This window comes from Rhopilema esculentum, chromosome 6 (assembly GCF_057945365.1).
Source record: "Rhopilema esculentum isolate cy_ngs chromosome 6, ASM5794536v1, whole genome shotgun sequence".
NCBI lineage: Eukaryota > Metazoa > Cnidaria > Scyphozoa > Rhizostomeae > Rhizostomatidae > Rhopilema > Rhopilema esculentum.
Genome location: NC_142820.1, coordinates 11,042,774 through 11,062,712, shown reverse-complemented (window position 1 = coordinate 11,062,712; position 19,939 = coordinate 11,042,774). Strand labels below are relative to the sequence as shown.

At 35.8% G+C, this 19,939-nt stretch overlaps 1 protein-coding gene across 1 annotated transcript in view; it reads left to right on the top strand.

Annotated features, from left to right (window-relative positions):
* The window catches only part of LOC135686387 (TBC1 domain family member 19), a 46,975-nt gene extending 29,939 nt beyond the window's left edge, over positions 1-17,036 (top strand). The window contains exons 22-24 of the mRNA XM_065202607.2: positions 7,508-7,562; positions 9,130-9,200; positions 15,377-17,036. Of these exons, the coding sequence (XP_065058679.1) occupies positions 7,508-7,562; positions 9,130-9,200; positions 15,377-15,451 (201 nt within the window). The 3' untranslated portion in view covers positions 15,452-17,036. The remainder of the gene's footprint in view (positions 1-7,507; positions 7,563-9,129; positions 9,201-15,376) is intronic.
* The last annotated feature ends 2,903 nt before the right edge of the window (positions 17,037-19,939 follow it).

Genomic DNA, 19,939 nt, shown 5'->3' with positions numbered 1-19,939 from the left:
TTGAACTTTTGACCAAATTGAAGGCTTATGTTATTATAAATTGTTCTTATAAAAAAAGAGTGTATGTAGTCTACCCAATCGCTATTATATTACCCTTGAGATAAAGGATATAAGTCATGGGACATTTTTATTTGAATACCTTATTTTTGGTGTCGATACACTAGCTTTGTAATATGACGAGAATCTACAAATGTAAGCAAACAGAAACGCAAAAACTGATCGTTTTTGCGAACATCCACAAGGTCAAAAGCAAACAGAGACTTCATCTATCTTGTAAGAAAAAACAGTGTTGAACTAACATCGTAAGATGTAAAGCAGATTACATTTGAAAACGGGGGCTGCAAATGCTTTTATCAAAAACAATCTTGATGCGTTTTCTAACAAGAATTAGAAGATTTTTACCAAATGCAGCTAAATTTCGAAGCGGCAATTTTGCGTGGTTTAATCGTCGTCTGTAATTGACTGATGCAGTAATGACATCAAGCGCATTTATTGTCTAACTTTATTATCTTGGTGCGGAAATTGAAAAACAAAACATTATAGAATATCCGTAGTTATGCAACTCAACCCGGTCTGTAAAAAATGGATGAGATGTGACTAGGAATGAGCTGAAGTGTTACTTAAAGATTTCTTTGGTTCTGGCTTAATTTTCAAAAAATTACTGCAGTTCATTTTGGCGACATCTCAGCCAACTTCAAATATGTTCAGCTATTTCATAATAAATATATCCTGTCTAATCTTAAATCAAAGATTTTGAAAATTACTTTTGACTCCACTATTCTGCTACTTATCAGTTTAGTTTCAGTTCGTTCATTTAAAATTCCACTGCATACAAATGCAATTGAAATAATACAGTACGTGAAACTATCAAGTGACAGTAGATAAACAAAAAAATTTAAACTTATTAATCTCATCAGCTATAATATAGATTCCTGGCTGTCCAGTTTTATACAGCCTACTGGTTCATCTGCTCTGATAAGTGGTCAATGAATGCTCTGTGTATTTTTTTAACAAATTAATTGTTTTAAAGGCACAAATAAGTAGTTGGTACAGCATTGCAAAGTGGTTCCTAGATCTTTAGAAATACCAGTCAGAACTTAACCTGTGTCTCCCTTATTCATTTTAAGCAAGATGTTATTTACTTATCGTATCTACAACTAGCAGATTAACCTAACCATTCCATTGTTCCCTGCCGAAGAATCAAACATAAATCACCGAAGTTTGCCTGAAACCAGAATGCTCTCTTGGAACTTTCTTGGAAAGTTTGTTGATAAATCTTCAAAAATCAGTTTCTATTAAGAGCAAAGAGCTTTAATTTTGTCAGAGTGAGCTAGGGATCCAGTTAACATACGACTCTCACGAGGATTATCTGGCAGAGAAATAACGGGAATTGCACAAAATATTCTTCGTGAATATAAGCCGTCTCAGAGCGGTAGAGAAAATGTTAGACTTTCTCCAGGAGGGGGCCTCTTGTTTGGTGAGAAGACAGCTGGTGTTGGGGTTGGAGAAAGTGCTTGGAAAAAGACTATTTTCCTAGCAACGTAAATAAAGGACCGGGCTTAAGCAAACTAGCAGAAAGGAGACATAACAGTTGGCAAAGAAGCGAGAAGGAAACAATAATGAAAATATTGAACAACGAACATGTTTCATTAATTAACAAAAAATTACATTTGACATTTGACATTTTGGTCATAGAAAGTATTCAATTGATTGTACAGTTGGTGTTACATGAAAGAAAATTTAAAAACTTCTATAAAAAAGCCCAGAACTCCAAAATCTATCAAAACTCTATCAAGATGACGGTTTGAATGTCAAGAAATTTTTTCTTAGAGCGTAGACGTAGAGCAAAAATATACTTCTGTTATCTAAATTCAGCATTAGAGCTAAAGCGAATCTTTTGAGAGAAGTGTCATAGTGTACATTCTTGTAAAAATCCTTAAAAAACTCTTTCAACAATAGAGTTGTCAAGTGATGACGTCACAAAATAAATATTTTAATGCGTTTTCTATTATAAGAATTTTTAAAGTTTTTTCCCATTACCTGAAAGAGCATCATGAAATGTCTCTAAATCTGCAAAATCAGTTAAAGGTATTACGAATTGGCTGAAATATGTCCAGATGAGCACAAACTTCGGTCCCATCAGAGCGCTGTAATTTGGTCTCAGTTCATTACTCATACAGTAAAACCACGTATCAAAACAGTAGGCCCTATTTTTCGCGGCCAGTTCAGAAACAGCCTCGTTGAAGGAACAAATTCCATTATCAGCGCTGTTGGTTCTGCGGATTTTTTTTCGTTTACTGTTGGAAAGAGAAAGAAGTCGCAAGGTGCCAAATCAGGTGAATATGGCGAGTGGGTCATCAACTGAATTGAATTTTCGGACACAAAGTCGATGGTCAAAGCAGCTGTGTGAGCAGAAGCGTTGTCATGGTGCAAAAGTAGACCACTTTAGCCGGCCCTTGCACGTTTATTTCGCCAAACTTCTAGAACTTGTGGTATGCAGTAGTTAACATACCAATCCGCGTTTACTGTACGACGGTCTTCAAGTTGAATGGTTGCGACATGACCCGTCTTTGAGGAAAATGACGCAACCATCTTTTTGCCGACGCTTCTGGATCGCCGAAATTTTTGCGGCGGGTTTTCACCTGGAAAGATCCAAATTGAGGATTGACGCTTTGTTTCTGGAGATAGAGGAGGATCTGATCTTTCATCGCCTGTCACAATGTCATAAATCCGTTTCGACTTACCTTCATTAAATTTTTGCAGCATAAACTGGCACCAATTGACGCGCTGCTCTTTTTGCTCAACTTACAAGCAATGTGGCACCCAGAAGGCAGCCACATTCCGAACTTGCAGGTTTTCATGCAAAATTGTGTGCACTGCTGCTGATCCAATCTTTACGCTACCCTACATCATAGAATAAGTCGCCATCTTGCCTTGGCATTTTTTCCACAGCGGCAACTGTGCCTGGCACAACAGCAGTTGGGGGTCTCCTTGGGTTTGTCTCATCTTTAAGGCTCTCCCTCCCTCTCTTAAATTCTCCCTCTCTTCAAGGCGAATGATCTCCAAATGTCTGCAGATGTTGGGCTAGGCACTCTTATTGTTTCAGGCCCCTTTTAAAATCATATTAAATCACCACGCGAAAACCTTTAAAGCTCCATTTTTAACAAGTAAGAACATCTAAGGTGCTGAAATTCAAAACCATTCTATTTTTTTCCCGCGCTTGAAATTAACAAAAATTACAAAACAAAGGTGGAATAGATGGTACAAGCTATGAAAAAAATTTCAAACTCATATCTCAAGCGGGTACTGAATATCTCAATTATTTTGAAATGACTCTCGTAGCATGTCTGAAAACTAAGAGAAACGTAACTCAAAGATAAAGCTTCTCGACCCTTATGGGCATCTTCTTGTTTTCTTGATTGAATTTATTTTTATTCATGCCAAACTTAGTTATTTACAATAATTGTAATTATATGTATTTAAAATAGCATTTTCGGTCCCTTCCTATCAGGGGTGGATCCAGAGAAAATTTGAAGGAGGAGCAGTTGTTAGGGGGGGGGGTGCTGAAAAATTTTCGAAAATTGGTGACGAGTGTACGCTGTATACAACAATTTCAGACCCTAACTACTGACAGGAGGCTCTCTATTCACTTTGTAAGGGAATAATCACAATATTTGTTGTATACTTTGAGGTTTCTCCTTGAAATAAGTTAACCGATATGTCTCAGAAACTTAGTTGCTCCCTCCCCTTATATCGGCCGCTGCTTGCTATTGATTGAAGAACTTTTAGCGTTCTGTTTTTTAGTTTTTTTATTTTGTGTTTGTAGTGTTTTTAATCTACAGCTCACCAGATTGTTGCTTGCTGTTTACATACGATCGAGCTGAAACCGAAATGGCAGTGGCTACTCAAAGTTGTGGGAATGAAAAATATACTATTATTTATTATCTTTATCCAAATTAACCCACTCACGCAAACGCCTTTTGTTGTAATTTTATGAATCAAACTAGCGCTACCAGCAAAACTACAGAGCGTGAAGGCTGGTTGCATGAGCACAAAGTTATCCACCAGTTCATTGACTAATCAACATGAATGAATACCACCATGTTTGAAAACAAACTCAAGCCACGTTGTTCTAACAATTTCTATACGTAGTAGCATCAGCTGTTAGCTTTATTATTTTTATCAGATTATCAATTGCGCATGTGTTTCTGTTATAATTTTCCGAATTCGCGTCTTAATTATGATTAGAACAGTCGGAATTCATTTGAAATATGCGGATAATTTTGTGTCTAAAGCCTGACTACTACTCGTAGTAGATCACTCACATTTTTAACTTATTAGTAGATAGTTGTAGCTGGTCCCTGCAACGTATGCCATTGAGGAATGCCAGAATACAATATGGCACCAAATGCACTCCGGATTAAGTATATTTCGCAAACATTCAAGCCATCGTCTACTAGAAGTAGAAACAAGTAAATACATTATAATGAGTGATGTTTTGCTCTGGGTTTACAACCTTCGCCAAAGCCTTGGAATACTAACACCAGTTTTCAAGGTTTTCTATAAAACGATGTAGGTGATTAGGAAGTACGATTGTTCTTGTGACTTAGTGATTTGGTGAAAGAAGTGAAAATTTTTTAAATAAAACACAAATTGCCCGGTGTTCTGGGTAATTTTTGCAGACATTGAAGATGGTTCGTGATCATTTCTGAGGATCACAGCAATTCTCTCAACATTCAGACCTACAGGTACTCTGAAGCCTAATTTATCTGTTCGATAAAATGCAATTAACAGTGATAAACATACAGTGGGTTCCCGATATAACGAACCCTGAAGGGAGCCAGAAAATATTTCGTTATATCGGGAGTTCGTTACACCGGGAGAAAATGTTTTTTGGGCTTTTCGCCGTTCGTGCCTAAAAAACCTTTGGTGGGCTTCTTTAAGCTATCTCCAACTTCTGTGCGCATTTAACTCTAAGAAACTAATAAAACGGGGGATAAATGAAAAAATATTCCAGATGAAAAATTTAGGAAAAGTTCGCTATATCGGGGGGAAAGATTATAAATAAATAATAAATTATTTGTTTGAGGTTGGCGTAGCACAAGGCTAATTAATGCCAACCATAATTTATACAACAGCATGAATAGCTAAAACGAATAGATATCATAGAGTTGATGGTGACTCTGCCCCCCGCCCCCATTGAGCCGAGAGCTCCTGCCTCGCAAAAGCCACCCCCAGAGACCAGCCAGCCCCCGAACACCACCCAGCCTGCCTAAAAGCAGCAAAGACGCCGCCGCCCCGCAGAGTTCCAGCAATAGAAGAAACATAACTTATACCGCGACAGCTAAGACCACTCAGGACAACACCGCCCCACCGCCTCCTGACAGGCCGAGCGGCACCCGAGAGACAACCGACCCCCAAGGAGGGCGGCCCCCGCAATACGGCAGTCTGCAACCCACCATAGCGGACAGCAGAGGCACCCTAAATATAGCCTATATTTACAATATAACTCTTACATAATCTACAGTTGTATGTAAAATTCCAAGACTTAATATCCTTTTTAAAATGTTTTACAGAGCTCTCCAAAGAGAAGTCTCTCCAAAGATTTTGTCCTAGGAAGCTTGTATTTTCTAACTATAGGCTGTAGTCCTAGGTTTACTTGCACTTATGTTGTTCGTAACTCTTAAGTTATAATGCATTTCTCTCTCCATTTGTGAAGAAGGGACCTAAAATTTGGTTCGTAATAACGAGAGTTCGTTATATTCGAGGTTCGTTATACAGAGAGAATTTGTAAAGAGTTCGTTAGGCAGAATCCAAGGGACCAGACATTTAGTTCGTTATACCGGGAAGTTCGTTATATCCGGGGTTCGCTATATCGGGATTCCACTGAATTTTCTTTTTTTCTGTCCTTAAGAAATGTCTTCTTCGTCATTAGAGATCTTAGAAATGAATACATCAGTTGACTAATGAATAATTTTTTATATAAGAGTGATATTTCTTTAAATAGGTTTTTCCAACTTAAAGATGCTAAAAGGGATACCAATGACATTTTGTTTGAGAGCGTTACTGAAATCATCCAAAATAGTCGTCAACGTAGAAAAAGGTTGTTCGGCTTCTGCCCTCTTCTTTATGAGTAGTTGCATCTATGCTCTCTTCTTTTGCAATTGAAGAAAATTTTTGCTACCGATAAATTAGGGTCAAGAAGGAGGCAGAGTTTCTTTGTTTGATGTCGGTTATCAAATGGTAATCAAATGTGTATCTTTGTACTCTTTGTGTCTTATTGTACTCTCCATTTGACATACAATTAAAAATGTACAACAACATCGTCGCTATATTTTCGCTAGTTGCGTAGTGGATTGTCTTTTAATTTTGGTCACTAGCAATTTCACATAATTGAATTGATCCCTTTTGACAGCATTTAGTATTTCTGAATGTTGTAGATTACTAGCACGACTTTGTCTATGATACCTGTGCCGCATGGTATGCCTAAATTGCAGGTGCTACATTTTTGTGCTTTATTTGCCACCAGTGCAATTTGAGATGCCGTTACGTCCAATGCCTTTTCATATTCTCTTGTTGTAGGTGATAATTATTTTCAGCAATCTATTTGATCAACCTTTGTGCTCTACCAGGTGGAGATATGTATTTTGAGCTAATAAATGTATGTAAGAGATTCTTTACCCACAATCACACGATGAAAATGCAATTGGCTTGAAACTCTGAGTTGCATCTCAGAACCGTCCTTTTCTATACACTAAAGCTTTATAATGTGCTCAAAGAGTTTTTTTTGCCAATATCTTGTCAAGCAAATCATCATTTTTCAGATTAAGTCTATATTTACAAAATATAATGAGTTGCATTGTTATTCCAAGTGCAAGTAGTGCGATAAGATTCAAGTGAAGCAAGACAGTGTGCTTGCTCGTTGGTTATAAACCTCATTAGTTGTATGTAAGCGACAGATTCAGATAATCAACAGAATTTTAGCTTCAGAAAATTTTTTAGTCGTGTACTGGAATGGCCATTCCCTTTACATTTTGAGTCACATTTTAATGGGCAATTTTGCAATCAAACCATAAACATTTCTGTCACTGGCTTGTGCCATGGTCGCTTTGTTCTTTACGTTTTTCAACATTCATAGACAGATTTTATGACACAAAAAGCTACGTTTATCAAACAGGTCTCTGATCATTTCCTTTTATGCATCCGTAGCTTGTGATTCGAAGACCTCAAAATGAGGAGCCGTCTGCTTGCCTAACCGTTAATTGTAGTATTGCCAGTGTTTCAACACTCAGTTACTGTAAACCAGAGTCTGAACTTCGAATCTTACAACTGAGCTATTCTGACAGTGTAGGTCGCTGAGCTCTCCTGTCATTTTAGGCCACTTAGCATTCCTGCCCCTTTAGGCCACTTGACATTCCTCCCCTTTAGGCCATAGAGTGATAATACAAATTAGGCTGCCAGTCTGTCTACATTGCTTCTTCATTTCAATTAATTTCCCTTTTTTCAGACACTGCAACTGTGGGACAGAATCTTTGGATTCGATTCGTTAGAGTTATTGCCAGGTGATTTTTTACTTTTTTTTCATCAAAGCTCATCGTAGGCTAATATTCCTCCATATAATCTAAAATGAGCTAAACATTCCATTTTGCAAAAAAGTAAGTTCAAACAACTCTTTTTCAAGTGGACGAAATTATAAGTGAGTTCTTTGATGCAAGAGAGTAAGTTCTTCAAGATTTTTTTCCAAATGAAATAAATATTATGTTGCCATGATAAACTTTGCACCACAAACTTAAAATCTGCAAAAACTCGAAAATGTTCACTAGACCTCCTAACGTAAAGTTTTTTCGTTGGCATGGATACCGCTCTTTTCTCCCTACCGTGTCGGATTTAGTCAATTTTCATGGTGAAAAATCCCATCTCAAATCTATTTCAGTCCAGCAAGTTTTTTGATACTGCTAGACAGGTGTGGCGACAGGCGGTCGTTAGACTTTGCCTTTTTTGTCGTTAGCGCAGAAGTTCACTTTTTGTGTGTTTTTCTTATTAAAGTTAAAGTGCAATTGTGTTCAGACAGAAGCACTGATTTGAAGTGATTTGGAGTCACTGAGACATGATTAACCTTGAATTTTCTGTTTCGTTTTCTCGAATTTTTCTTCCCGTACTTTTAATTGCAATGATTTATGAACTGTTGCTATATATGACGCCTCGTCTGGGAACTGCAATATAATAAAGCCATTATAAGATGCTCTCGACTTTACAAAACATTTGCACAATATAATGAGTGCTTTAAATTGGTGTAGAATCTATTAGATTTGACATCAAAAATCTTGGTCTGCTGCAAACAATTTTTTACGGCTTCTCGTTTTTGTGTTATTACTGAGCACAAATTTTGCATAAAATGACAAATCTAATTTTTTTCTTTTAGACATTATTGTAATGAAGTCAACGCTAACCTTTTTCACAATTCTTTCTTACATGTAGTTTTCGAATGCAACGGTTTAAGGATAATCAGAATTTGAGATGATCCTAGATCATACAACTGTATTGAATGGCGTTTAATTTGCCACATCTCTAAAACACACCCCGAAATTGTTGAAAAGCTCATTTTCTGCTTTAATTCGACTTTTGCTCGATTTTTTTACTTTTTATGATCTTATCCTTTCCTATAAATCTTAATTACTTTTCTAAAATGGTCGTGTCTTGGTATTGATAGATTTTCCTGATATTGACAGAAAGTTTCTTCAGGTTAATTTTTCTTTATAATCTTTTATCAATGGTGTAGCTTCATGCTGATTTTGGCTTGCGTGCTTTGGATAAATTTTGTTGAAATAAGGTCAACATTTTTATTCCCTTATGCCTCAACAATCTTTGAAGACATTTTGTTGTCGTTGACTTAATCTTAGATTTATGGGAAAGACTTTTGATGAAGCTCGAGTAACTGTTTGATTTTAATTCAATTGTGTTTACTTACCATTCTGTCTCTCTGACATTTTTAGTTTCAGAAATATACAAGATATGTCTGACATACTATTGTCATTGACTTTGTGACGTCAATGCTGTCTGTGGCATCCTAATTCAAAACATATTTATAGATAGGTGCCTTTTTGTGATATCTTTAATGTCTCATTTTAGTTCTGGCTGTGGCTATTCTGTCCTATCGACGCGAAAACCTGTTGGCTGCTGATACAGTGCAGTCATTAGAGGTGGGTATCAGTACTTCTTTTTTGTTTAAAAAACATTTTAATGCTATGTGTACCCAATTCATACGAATACCTGCACTGTGACTAGTGTTTACTTTGCCTGACAAGCTACCCATTAAAGATACCTTGAACAGAGTACCTCAAAAGTGCGTTTTTCATAGATCCTTCCGAATTTTTTCAAAATATTGTAAATATACCAATGCAGAAATCTGTCTAAATGGAAAAATACACGACGACAAGAGAACTTGACGGCAAGAGATTAACCATTCGTGAATCTTTGATCAGGCAACACAGCGAATCGGGCAACAGAACAAATTTATCTTTTTATCCTCAGAAACATCTATCCGCACAGTGTTCTCTAACAACTGAACGACCGTTACGAAAAATGTTCTTTGCGAATATCCAGCTACTTTCTTGCGAAAAATCTTCGGGGTGGCCTACGAAAAGGGCTCGGATACCAAGGTTTACTGAAACATCGCGGAGATACGGAAACATAGCATACTAAAGTACTTTACACTCCGCAGAGTATAAGCATTTTATACTGACCAAAAATGTAAGCGAATCAAATGTAACTTGAAACAAAGAATCGTGCGTTGATTAGTTTCTTTTTTGGCCTATTAGCAACCGGATTAGGCGCGAAAGCAAACTTTTTCTGTCTTCATAAATCAAGATAGACTTTGTCAAGGCAACAGATTGACTTTCTTGCCCAATTATTCTAATGGTTCCAAGGAAAACAGTTTTGCGATCTTCGGACAAATGAGGTTGTACAAAGATTGTATTAGTGAATGGTTATGTTTGTGAGCCAAGCTGTCATGAGTGTCAACGTACGCCTGTCTCTGGGACAGTGTCTATGTCATTCTCTGGCTTGTCTTCCTTCTATCTTTCTAAGAAGTTCTACTTTCTTGGAATCGCTAAAAAGGTTTTATGAAATGTAGATCATGTTGCTTAATTATTCGTTTCTAAATGTTTATTTTACTGAAGTACCTCATTTCCTACCGCCTGAGGGATATTTTGTGTTTTTTGATTAGCCATGTTTCTATTGCTTCCATCTTTCCTTTACTCCATTCCATTGGCTAATGCGCATTTTTGCACCCGGAAATCAAGGCTACATAAACATATGATTTTTAAAGGCACGTTTATCTCCCGATCTTTATATTGCCTTTCTTTCAATATCTATTTTTTGTTTATCAATGTCCAAATCTATCTTAAAGTTTTTCATTTGATGTTAAGGGGAAGCAAAAATTTTAGCAGTTACTTTCTTATTAAGATTTCAATAAATTTTCATTGAGTTTAGAATCACTCCTTGGCAGATCAAACCGGTTTTTTTGGTTTAAACTTCTGCAGTTAGATGTGCAACGCCCCCTCAAAAAATGATACGATACGAATGCCATTTTAAATTGTGCCTAGTGATTACTCTTGCAGCATTTATTGACCTCTCAAGTATTCAGGGGATTTGTTATGATGCCTTTCTTAATCTGGGAAATTTGAATTGATTTGATTTGATTTGAAACCCCATTTTTATTGATTGCATCAGCATTGAAAGGCTATACGAAATTTGTGCAGTGGTTTCAACAAAAATGACTGTAACCTTATTTCTTCCTTTGGGGAATCGATCTACGTTGGCTTTCTCAATCGAATTAGAATTTACTTTGCAAGGATTTTTTATCGTTCGAAACTAAGCAAATTCAATACTGAACATATTGCAATTACTTTATTTATGTAATTAATATTTAAAGCTTTCTTGCCTGGTAAGCACTGTCTGTCTCGCCGTTGATTGTTCTCAGCGCGTGCTTTTCTGAATAGAACAAAGTGAATTGTTTGCTTTCTCATCATTGGGGCTTTAAAATCACACATTGTGAGGTGACTCTTCTAAAAATTTTGAAATGACTTTTGATAAATTTTTTATAAAAGGTTTTTTGAAATATCTTAGCACGTTTTATAACTGAAATATTCATGAGTGATAGAACTTTTCCATTGAATGTCTTCTGCCATTCAAAAGATAACATTCCTTGTATAGAAAACTTCTTAAAATTTATATCCTAAATTGTTATTCTGTAAGTTTCTAGTACGCTGAGAGTTTTTCAAGTTTCAAACTAGGTTTGTGTCAAACTTCAAGACTTTAAGCTGCCTTAATATACATGAAATACAAGGCCAGTCGTTGAATTGTTCGAAAAATTATAATTTCAAAATATAGGGATACCAAGTAGAGTTTTTGGGGCCTTTTCCTTTTGTAGGTTTTCTTATCAATAATCAAATGATTGCCTAGAGAAATGTTTTATTTTGCCTTCTTTCGACATTTTTCTTAAAAAACAAACTACAACGCAGAATTGCAGCATTCGGAATAAAGGTGTTGCCACACAAGCTTGTACATACAAATTTCGCCGTCTTTTCCATGCATTAATAAATATTGAAGCTTAAACATCATTTATGTCATTTGCCTTTAGATATTTCCCTTAGAACCACTATGCTGTTCATCTATCTGACTGCCCAATCTTTTTTTTTTCTATTTAAGAGAACTTATCACAGATTTGAGACATGTCTATCAATATCTACCCATCACTTAAAACTATTGTGTGCATATTTTGGCAAAGTTTACTTCGTGATGTCATTCTGTGATTTTGTATTCTGGTTTTAGTTTTCGATAAACTGCGGTTTCTATTGCACATTTCTGATCAGGGCAACTGTAGAACAGTGTTGTTTACATTGGTGCCGTGACCCGGGATACAGCATCAGCAATTAGTCATGGGCATTCTCTACCAGCGAATGGCTTTCCTGAAGGTAAAAAGGCGTTTCATGATGGCAAAAGGGCGCTGTTTTAAAACAATTATTTCCTTGAAAGATATACAGGAACAAAGCAATACGACGACGAGAATCCAATGTCACGAGATTAAATTTTCAAAGTAAATTAAATTCTAGATCTTAATTTGGCACCGCCAATGCTGTAGTATATATCGTCTCCTGTTTCAATTTCATTAACTTGCACTAGGAAAATTTCAAGACAATTTAGCCTGAACGTTTTAGAACAATTTAGCCTAAACGTTGAGTCTCGATAAACTGATCGTTTAAAGAACAGAGCGTATGTTATATTTGAGAAGGCTGTTTAAACAGCAAACATGAAAATAAGTGAGGAGGGGGTGAAATATCTTACGTTTGTTGGCTTTCATTATTTGGACAATACTGGAATCATCACTTAAAGGAAATTTCGAAGGAACTAGCAAATGTATATTGTTTATTCTTTGAAATAATACACCTTGATGATTCCAGAAAAGTGCTAATGCCCATAGTCACAAGAAGGAGGATAGCCGTTGCTATGAAGCTATATCAATACTCGTCAGTTTCTTCTTTTCTTCAATGTGAAATCGAGCTCTAGGGCCTCACTTACGACATCTAGTGGCCATATGCCAAGAACATTTCACAAACTACTACTTTTCCGAATTTGTACATCTCTGGCTATTCCGGTTTACTCCATCTCTGACTTCCCTTAACAATGTTTTGCATTTTGGCAGTTATTCCATTGGCCTTCGATTTCTTGCGAAATAGGGAAGCACGTGCACGACCCTTTTTGTAGAGTAAGAAGCTTATTATACCGGCTTTTTCATAATTTCCACCCTGTAGTACGCCATTAGCCTTTGGAAAATTGGTGCCGCTGATTCACACTGTTGCCAGGAAGATAGCTTATATATAAATACTTATACTAATATGGCACACCATATCATTTTCAATATTTTTAAGATTTGCCAGGTATTGCTTGTCAAAAATCTTGGAAAAAATTCAGTTTCCCCTTAGGGGCCTTTCTCTTTTGATTTACTTTTATGCTGGGTAACCTATGCTGCAAGTTTCGATTTCAGGATGAGATGAAAACTTTATACACAGACGCAATTTGATATTTTGAGGGGAAAAACCAGGCCTCAACTTAATCCTGTCCCTTACTTCTATTTTTAAACCAAGGTACTGGGCGCAATCCATTGAAAGAACATTCATCGTAATTTTGTTGCATACTTTACAGGTTGTATGCTGAATGACATTCAGAGCAAAAATCTACCCCTGAATGCTAGTTTCATAAAGGTGTACGTGAGCCTAATCTGAGTTTTCTAACAAATTTTGCCCCAATGGCGGAACCACAAGTTTTGCTTGCGACCAAATATCGAATTGCCTTCTTACTAGGAACGTACCAATAATTTTTTCTATTGCCTTCTGAGTAAGCAAGTTTTAGACAATTACTTTCTAGCCACTTTTCCTTCGCCCAGAGCTTTATCTTTCAAGAATCCTGTTGATACTTTGTTATAATTGATTATTAATTGCTTTCAAATACCAACTACGCACATGTGTTGAAATAAAAGCCTCTTTCAAGGAAGATTTTAGGATTTATCACGATTCACCATGCTTACCTGATTATTTTTGTGGAAAAAACATGTTTTGATCGACGTAACTGTTATGACATCTGCTATCTAAAATCAATTGCAGGCTGAGTGTCAGAATTTTTTCATTGTGCAGATAGAAATTCATTCATTCTTTTAAGAGCAAATCACCTTAAATATGTATGAAACAAGAAAGTATTTTAATGCAAGCGGTTTCTTCATACAGTTCTGGATAATGAAGTCAAATTCAAGCAAAGTATTCAAATCAGAAAGAAATTTTTTACCAATTCATTACTGAACTTACATGATCGAAGCTGCGCATAAAAATTGAATCAAAAAATTTAGTTTTTTAACATATGTGCCTGTCAATACGGTACTTGTACAACGGCTACCCTCTAAAGAAATTTTCAAATTTTTTAGTAGATGTAAAATTGATCTTAGATAAACCAAGGCAGCTAGATATAGAGTTTATCTTTCTGGTTAACATTTAAAAACACTTTGTGAAAGCTTTGTTTTTAATGTTATAAAATAAACAAAGTTTATGTCCAACTTAAGCCTTCCCCTTAACACTTAACACTTTTGCAATGTCTAAGGTTTGCATTCTTATAAGCTATGTTCTTTTACAAGAAGATGTTTGTCCGACTTGCAAATTGTGGACGGAAGATATCAAGAGTAACTTAAGAATACTTCTTTGTTTTATGGTCGTATTTGTGTTATATTTTGTCCAATGCTTTAAACTTTCGTTGATCGTATGACATATTCATCACCAACAGCCTCTGGAATTTTCAAATTTGTTTCGAGAACTCAAACTGTGACCAAAGGTACCTTACCCGAGTAAGAATGCAACAGACATTACGGCTTCCACCTGCAAATTTATGACTTCCCAGGAAAGACCTCTTGGCTATTCTCAATCTCTAGTAATTTGAGCTTCGTAATGTCGCTGCGAAGTCAAGTGCACTGCAAATTGATTTTTTTCGAAAAAATAAGAACACCGAATCTGGATTTGCCAATAAAAGAACAGCGTAAGAGCATGACCCGACGCAGTTGAAAAAATGGAAGAAAAAGTCTTGAAAATCTCCTTTCATGTTGGCAATACGGCAATACAGACCACTAAAATTGTTTTCTATTTCTATGCATATAAAATATTACAAAATATGTTACTTTCTACTATACTTAACCTAGTTTCTATACTACACCATATGGACGATATCAAGGGGAGGAAAAGATACTGGCTACCCCATGGCCAACAGGAAATGTTAAACTACATACAAGTACATTACTAATGATTAAAAACTAATGGCTACAATGCCAGATTCTGTTTGACATTAGATGCCCGGTCAGGATTTAAAAGCCACGAACGCGACTCGTTCCAAAGTTTATGGTGGTCAAACTGCCTGACATCTAATCTAAATCAGAATTTAGATAAAAGAAAATATATGAACATTTACATCAAGGGACTTAGTGCTTAGTGTTTAGGTTGCAAAAAATCTCAAACAAACCGACCAGTTTCGTAGATAAAACGTAAAGTCGACTCGAAATTAAAATTGTGATGCGCAGCTAATATTTAATTGTACTAGAAACAGCTTATTGTATGTACTTGTAGAAAAACCAATTTTGAAATAATAACAACATTAAGCACACTCGAGCTTTGAATAATTCATAAAATCGCTGATCCCCTGCAGATTTTGTCTGGTTCTTAAAAAGGAATGTATTTTACTTAAATTTCACGAAACACGATCAAAGATGAATTGGACTTTTTATATGCTATGTCAGATAATTTACTCATTGCAGTGTATTCTGACTGGCTGAATTTTTTTTCAGGCCGTTTTAGCTGATCTGAGCACCATAAAAGTGATTCCACTCATTGTGTCTTTCCTTGCTGGCAAGAAAGTTTAGCCGTTACATACATTTTGGAGAAGAAAGAAAATCTTACATTGAAGTTCAAGAAATTCTTTATCCATTTGAATTTATATAGATATTGGAATATCTGGTGGCATGTGTGGATCAGTAAGGATTTTAGAAAGTACACTCGTGTTTTTTATAAGAAACCGGCTATAAAAAACCGAGCCCTAATGCCCCGGCGATCAGTGTGATCTGACCAAACGGTTTCAACATTTGACTTAACATTCTACTGGACATTTCCAACATTTGACTGAACATTGTTAAGAACGGTAGGCAAACGGTCGCAAAATTGTTCAGTCGAGCTAATGTCAAGCGATCATTTTTGACCAAAATTAAAATTTCCTGAACACTTTTCAACAAAAGTTCAGTGACTGAACAGGGCAGCCAGTTTATTTCAAAAAGTATATATATGGCGCAAAAGTGACAATTGTTTTGCTTTGCGAGAAAGCTAAAATGAATCAAAAATTCAAGTCTTGATGAAGCTTGAGCATTGTTCTTAAATCATTCTTAAATTTTATCGATTTTGAGCCTTATTCTTAAAGAATTTAGCCTTGTAAAAGGGTGTGTAGATAAATTGAATGTAGAGCTCTTTGTCGCAGCAAATGGATCGCCGATCACATTACGGATAGAGAGGGGGCTAAAAGCTCAACATGTTAAAAGCCAAGGGCAAAATATTTCATTACATAGTTTCACGTGCGAAATGAATATATACATCACTCTTTCTTCTTTAAAAATTTAGCAAACTGATGTATATTAGTGGTCATCGTTAGTTTATATCCATTATTTTGTTTTCTCCATTCACTCCGATATAGTTTTTCTCTTCTATCATCATCATTGTCATTGTCATCATCATAACACAATTTGCTTCTTTCCGACTCTTTCCGACTCTTTCCGACTCTTTCCGACTCTTTCCGACTCTTTCCGTCTCTTTCCGTCTCTTTCCGACTCTTTCCGACTCTTTCCGACTCAGTTCTATGACTAATTTTTATTATATCTTTCAGCTCTACTTACGTCATACCCTCGTTCTCATTCCTTTTCGGTATTTAATTTTAATCATGATTTGGTTGTTTTCTTACATTTATCTCGCCGCTCAAGCTTATTTCTTGTTAGTCCCTTTTTCTGTTTTTCCTAGATATTGTTGGTTTATTTCTCAATGTGATTCCGCTTAGCTTTTACTTAAACAGTAAATTGTAATTAGAATTTCACTTGAGCAATGTTTATTGATGAATTTATGAAAACGTTGATATGAATTTTGTCCTTTTTTAAAGCGCTCCAACCTAACTGCCGTCACAAGCTAAAATGAATTCATTCCCTCTTTTATACTATACCACAAGTCAGTTGAATACCATTATAGCACTAAATCTGTCTTTAAATCGGGAAAACTTCAACCTAACTCCCGATGCCCAATACTTCTAACTTTTATTTTCGTCGTTGCAATTTTTATACAATTGTCCTAGTTTCTTTATACTTCTACCCCAATCAGGCCAACCTTCTTTATCAGGCCACAATGTTGTTGTTTGTACGCTACTCCATCTACTTAAAGTAACCAAATCGAATCATACTGTCTTGAGTCATGTAAATATCACACTTTTCAGGGTACGAAAATATCCTTATAGCTGAAAAATCCTCACTCAGGCACCACTCAGGCACACGGAGTGAAAACCTCACTCAGGCACCGCGCAGCCTTTCGGCTAGTAGGGGCCATAGCCCCCCACCCCCACTTTTTTGCAAGAATAGGTTGGAAATTTTAAGAAAGTTTACTCTAACGCAACTTTGGATGGTTTACTCTAATGGATCTCAAGTAGTAGCAGTTCGTTTTCACTAGGTACCCTATTTTGTTCTTTTTTCTTGGTGTCGAATCTTGTTAAATCAATTTTATAGTAATTGATATCTTCTCTGAATTGGACAGTTCATAAACTATAATTGAAAAGAAGCAAATATTTTCTAAAAGGGCATTTTCCGGCTTTCCAAAGGGCGTGGCCTAAAAAATTCTCGGTCACCCACATTTAGAATGGAGAGCGGCGCCTGACCACACTAGAAAGAATAAGAACGATGGAGAGTTACGTTTTACTAACAAATTTATCTAACATAAACTAACAACGAAAATAATTTCATTGTCAACAGAAAACCTTAAACTCAAAGATCGACAATGACGTAATTTGATCATCGTTAAAAACACCAGAAATAATCTATATAAAGAGTTAACACAACGAGAGGTAGAGGAAAAGGTTGGCAATCAATACAACAAGGTTTATAAACTATTTAATAAGAGGAAAATTAGTGAATATGAGAAAGCTCTTAACATGGAAAGAACTTTGCGCTTGCCCGTCCTAGGATACATTTAAGAGCACGTTTGAACAAAGAAACGAAAGAAACTCCAACAAAAAAGGTAAAATTGATGGTATAATGATGAAGGATGTAGATCTAGGAGATCAATTCGAATCAAAACCTAGAGTTTGTGGCAGTTTCGAAATTAACAAAAACAAAAATCAAGCTCTTAGCCTACAACCAGAATTCGATATACTTTTCAAAATAAATCCACTCACATTTAAGGCAGAAGAAGCGATTGCTTTTACGAAGTTAAGATGGAAACGAGAATTTGAAAAAGCAAACCCAAGATGATGAAAAAATGAAGAGAAAGTCGAAAAAAATCGGTTTTATGATTTAGAAGGAAATAGATTCGATTTTACACGAATACGACCGACTGACCTACCATATGCCTTCTCATGCAGAATAAGAGACTAAAAGACATCTAGATGAAAGATATCTACAATTATTGCCATATGAACAATTTTAAAATCTGCTTATGATACTGAAGATCTTTCTCGGTGGGTTAAAATGAATACTAAAAAAGAATTGATAGTATATATCTAAATCTGCATCTATCTCGTACTGCCTAGAAGAATTTTTCATGGTATCAGACCAAAGTGGAAAGTCAAAACTTATGATCGGTACATATATGACATCAACTTTTGATTGCGAAAATATATGCTAAGCAACCCAACAAAGCCCCAAAATTACTGGCTAGTAAACAGATAAGAATATTGAGGAACTGGCAGTAAACAATGATTTAAGAAATAGTAAAAGTAATGAGGTGACCCTTCTTGGGCACCAAATTGACAACAGATTGGAATTTGTTTCGCATATTGAGAGCATTTGTAAAAAAGGTTTCTATTTGTTATCTAATGCCGTCATTGATATACTTGTAATCTTCCCTAAAGCCTAGCCTACGCTTGCAATTTGTTTGTGCCGGTCCATTATTTTGGTCTCGATTTCATAACAAGCATTAGTTGAACAAGACGAAAAATTCGCTGTAACAATTTTTCATATGGGAAAGACATTCTCGGGCTAATGCGAAGGAGACAAATGAGTTGGGTGTGCTGCAGACCCTCTAATCAGACAAGATCTGTCGCATTTCAGGCCCCATTTTGGCAATTCTTTATCAATAAAGCAACAGTATTCGGGCAAAATCGATACTAAGCCCCCTAAATGTTTAGCACCCACAACAATCGTGTTTTCTGGTAATAACGGCATAGGAAATTATGAAAAGAAACAGATGAAGGTACTGGCAGACTTAATCATAATTCGAAGAAGAAAGCGAAGAAAAAAACGAAGAAGAAAACGAAGAAAAAAACGAAGAAAAAAACGAAGAAGAAGCAATTGCAATTTTCTTCTTTTAGTCGCCGGCGATGAAAATAATTATCTAGCATGCTAGATGTTTTTTGTCGCTAGCGACAAAAATCTTGTGTTGTTCTTCTCCGCAGACTAACGATTTTGGTCGCCAGCGACAAAAATCGCTAGGCGACTAAAATCGCTAGTGTGCGCTAGACTTTAATCCATGATTCGCCTGCCCTAAACTGGAGCATGCTAGCGCCTGTCAAATGAAATGGTACCATGGTTCACAATTTCTGCTGTGAACTTCACATAATATTGTATTTTGATTTCGTTTTTAACAGTGATTAAAAAGGTTTTCTCAGGATATGGGCAGCAAATAGAAACAGATTATATAGACTTATTTATATTATGTCATTTTAACTACTGCCTTTTTCGTATGGCTATTTTGAAACAGTAATAGTAATAGAAACAACTAGGAATGGTAAAAAGGGCCTCACGTCTAACCCTCCAAGATTACTCCTTTGACGAAATCTAAATATTCTACAATACGTATGCGTTTAATCAAGTCTTTAGGTATGAGGTGTTATAAATTTGCATAATTTGACCAGAAACTTTTTTTTCTCCAAAAAGGCAGTAACATGACACACGTATGAACAATAATTATAATCATAAATTATAATTCATACATTCTGAAAGTAAAAACCTCCAAGTTTGTTTTTCATCTCACTTGGTTTCTTGAGTCAAAAGATCTGGAAATCTCTTCAAAACGAAATTAAATCATCCAGAAATATAGATAAATTTAAAGATATTATCGAAAATTGGTCTCTTAGGAAATTAATGCTGTTTATAATCTTAACAAATAATATC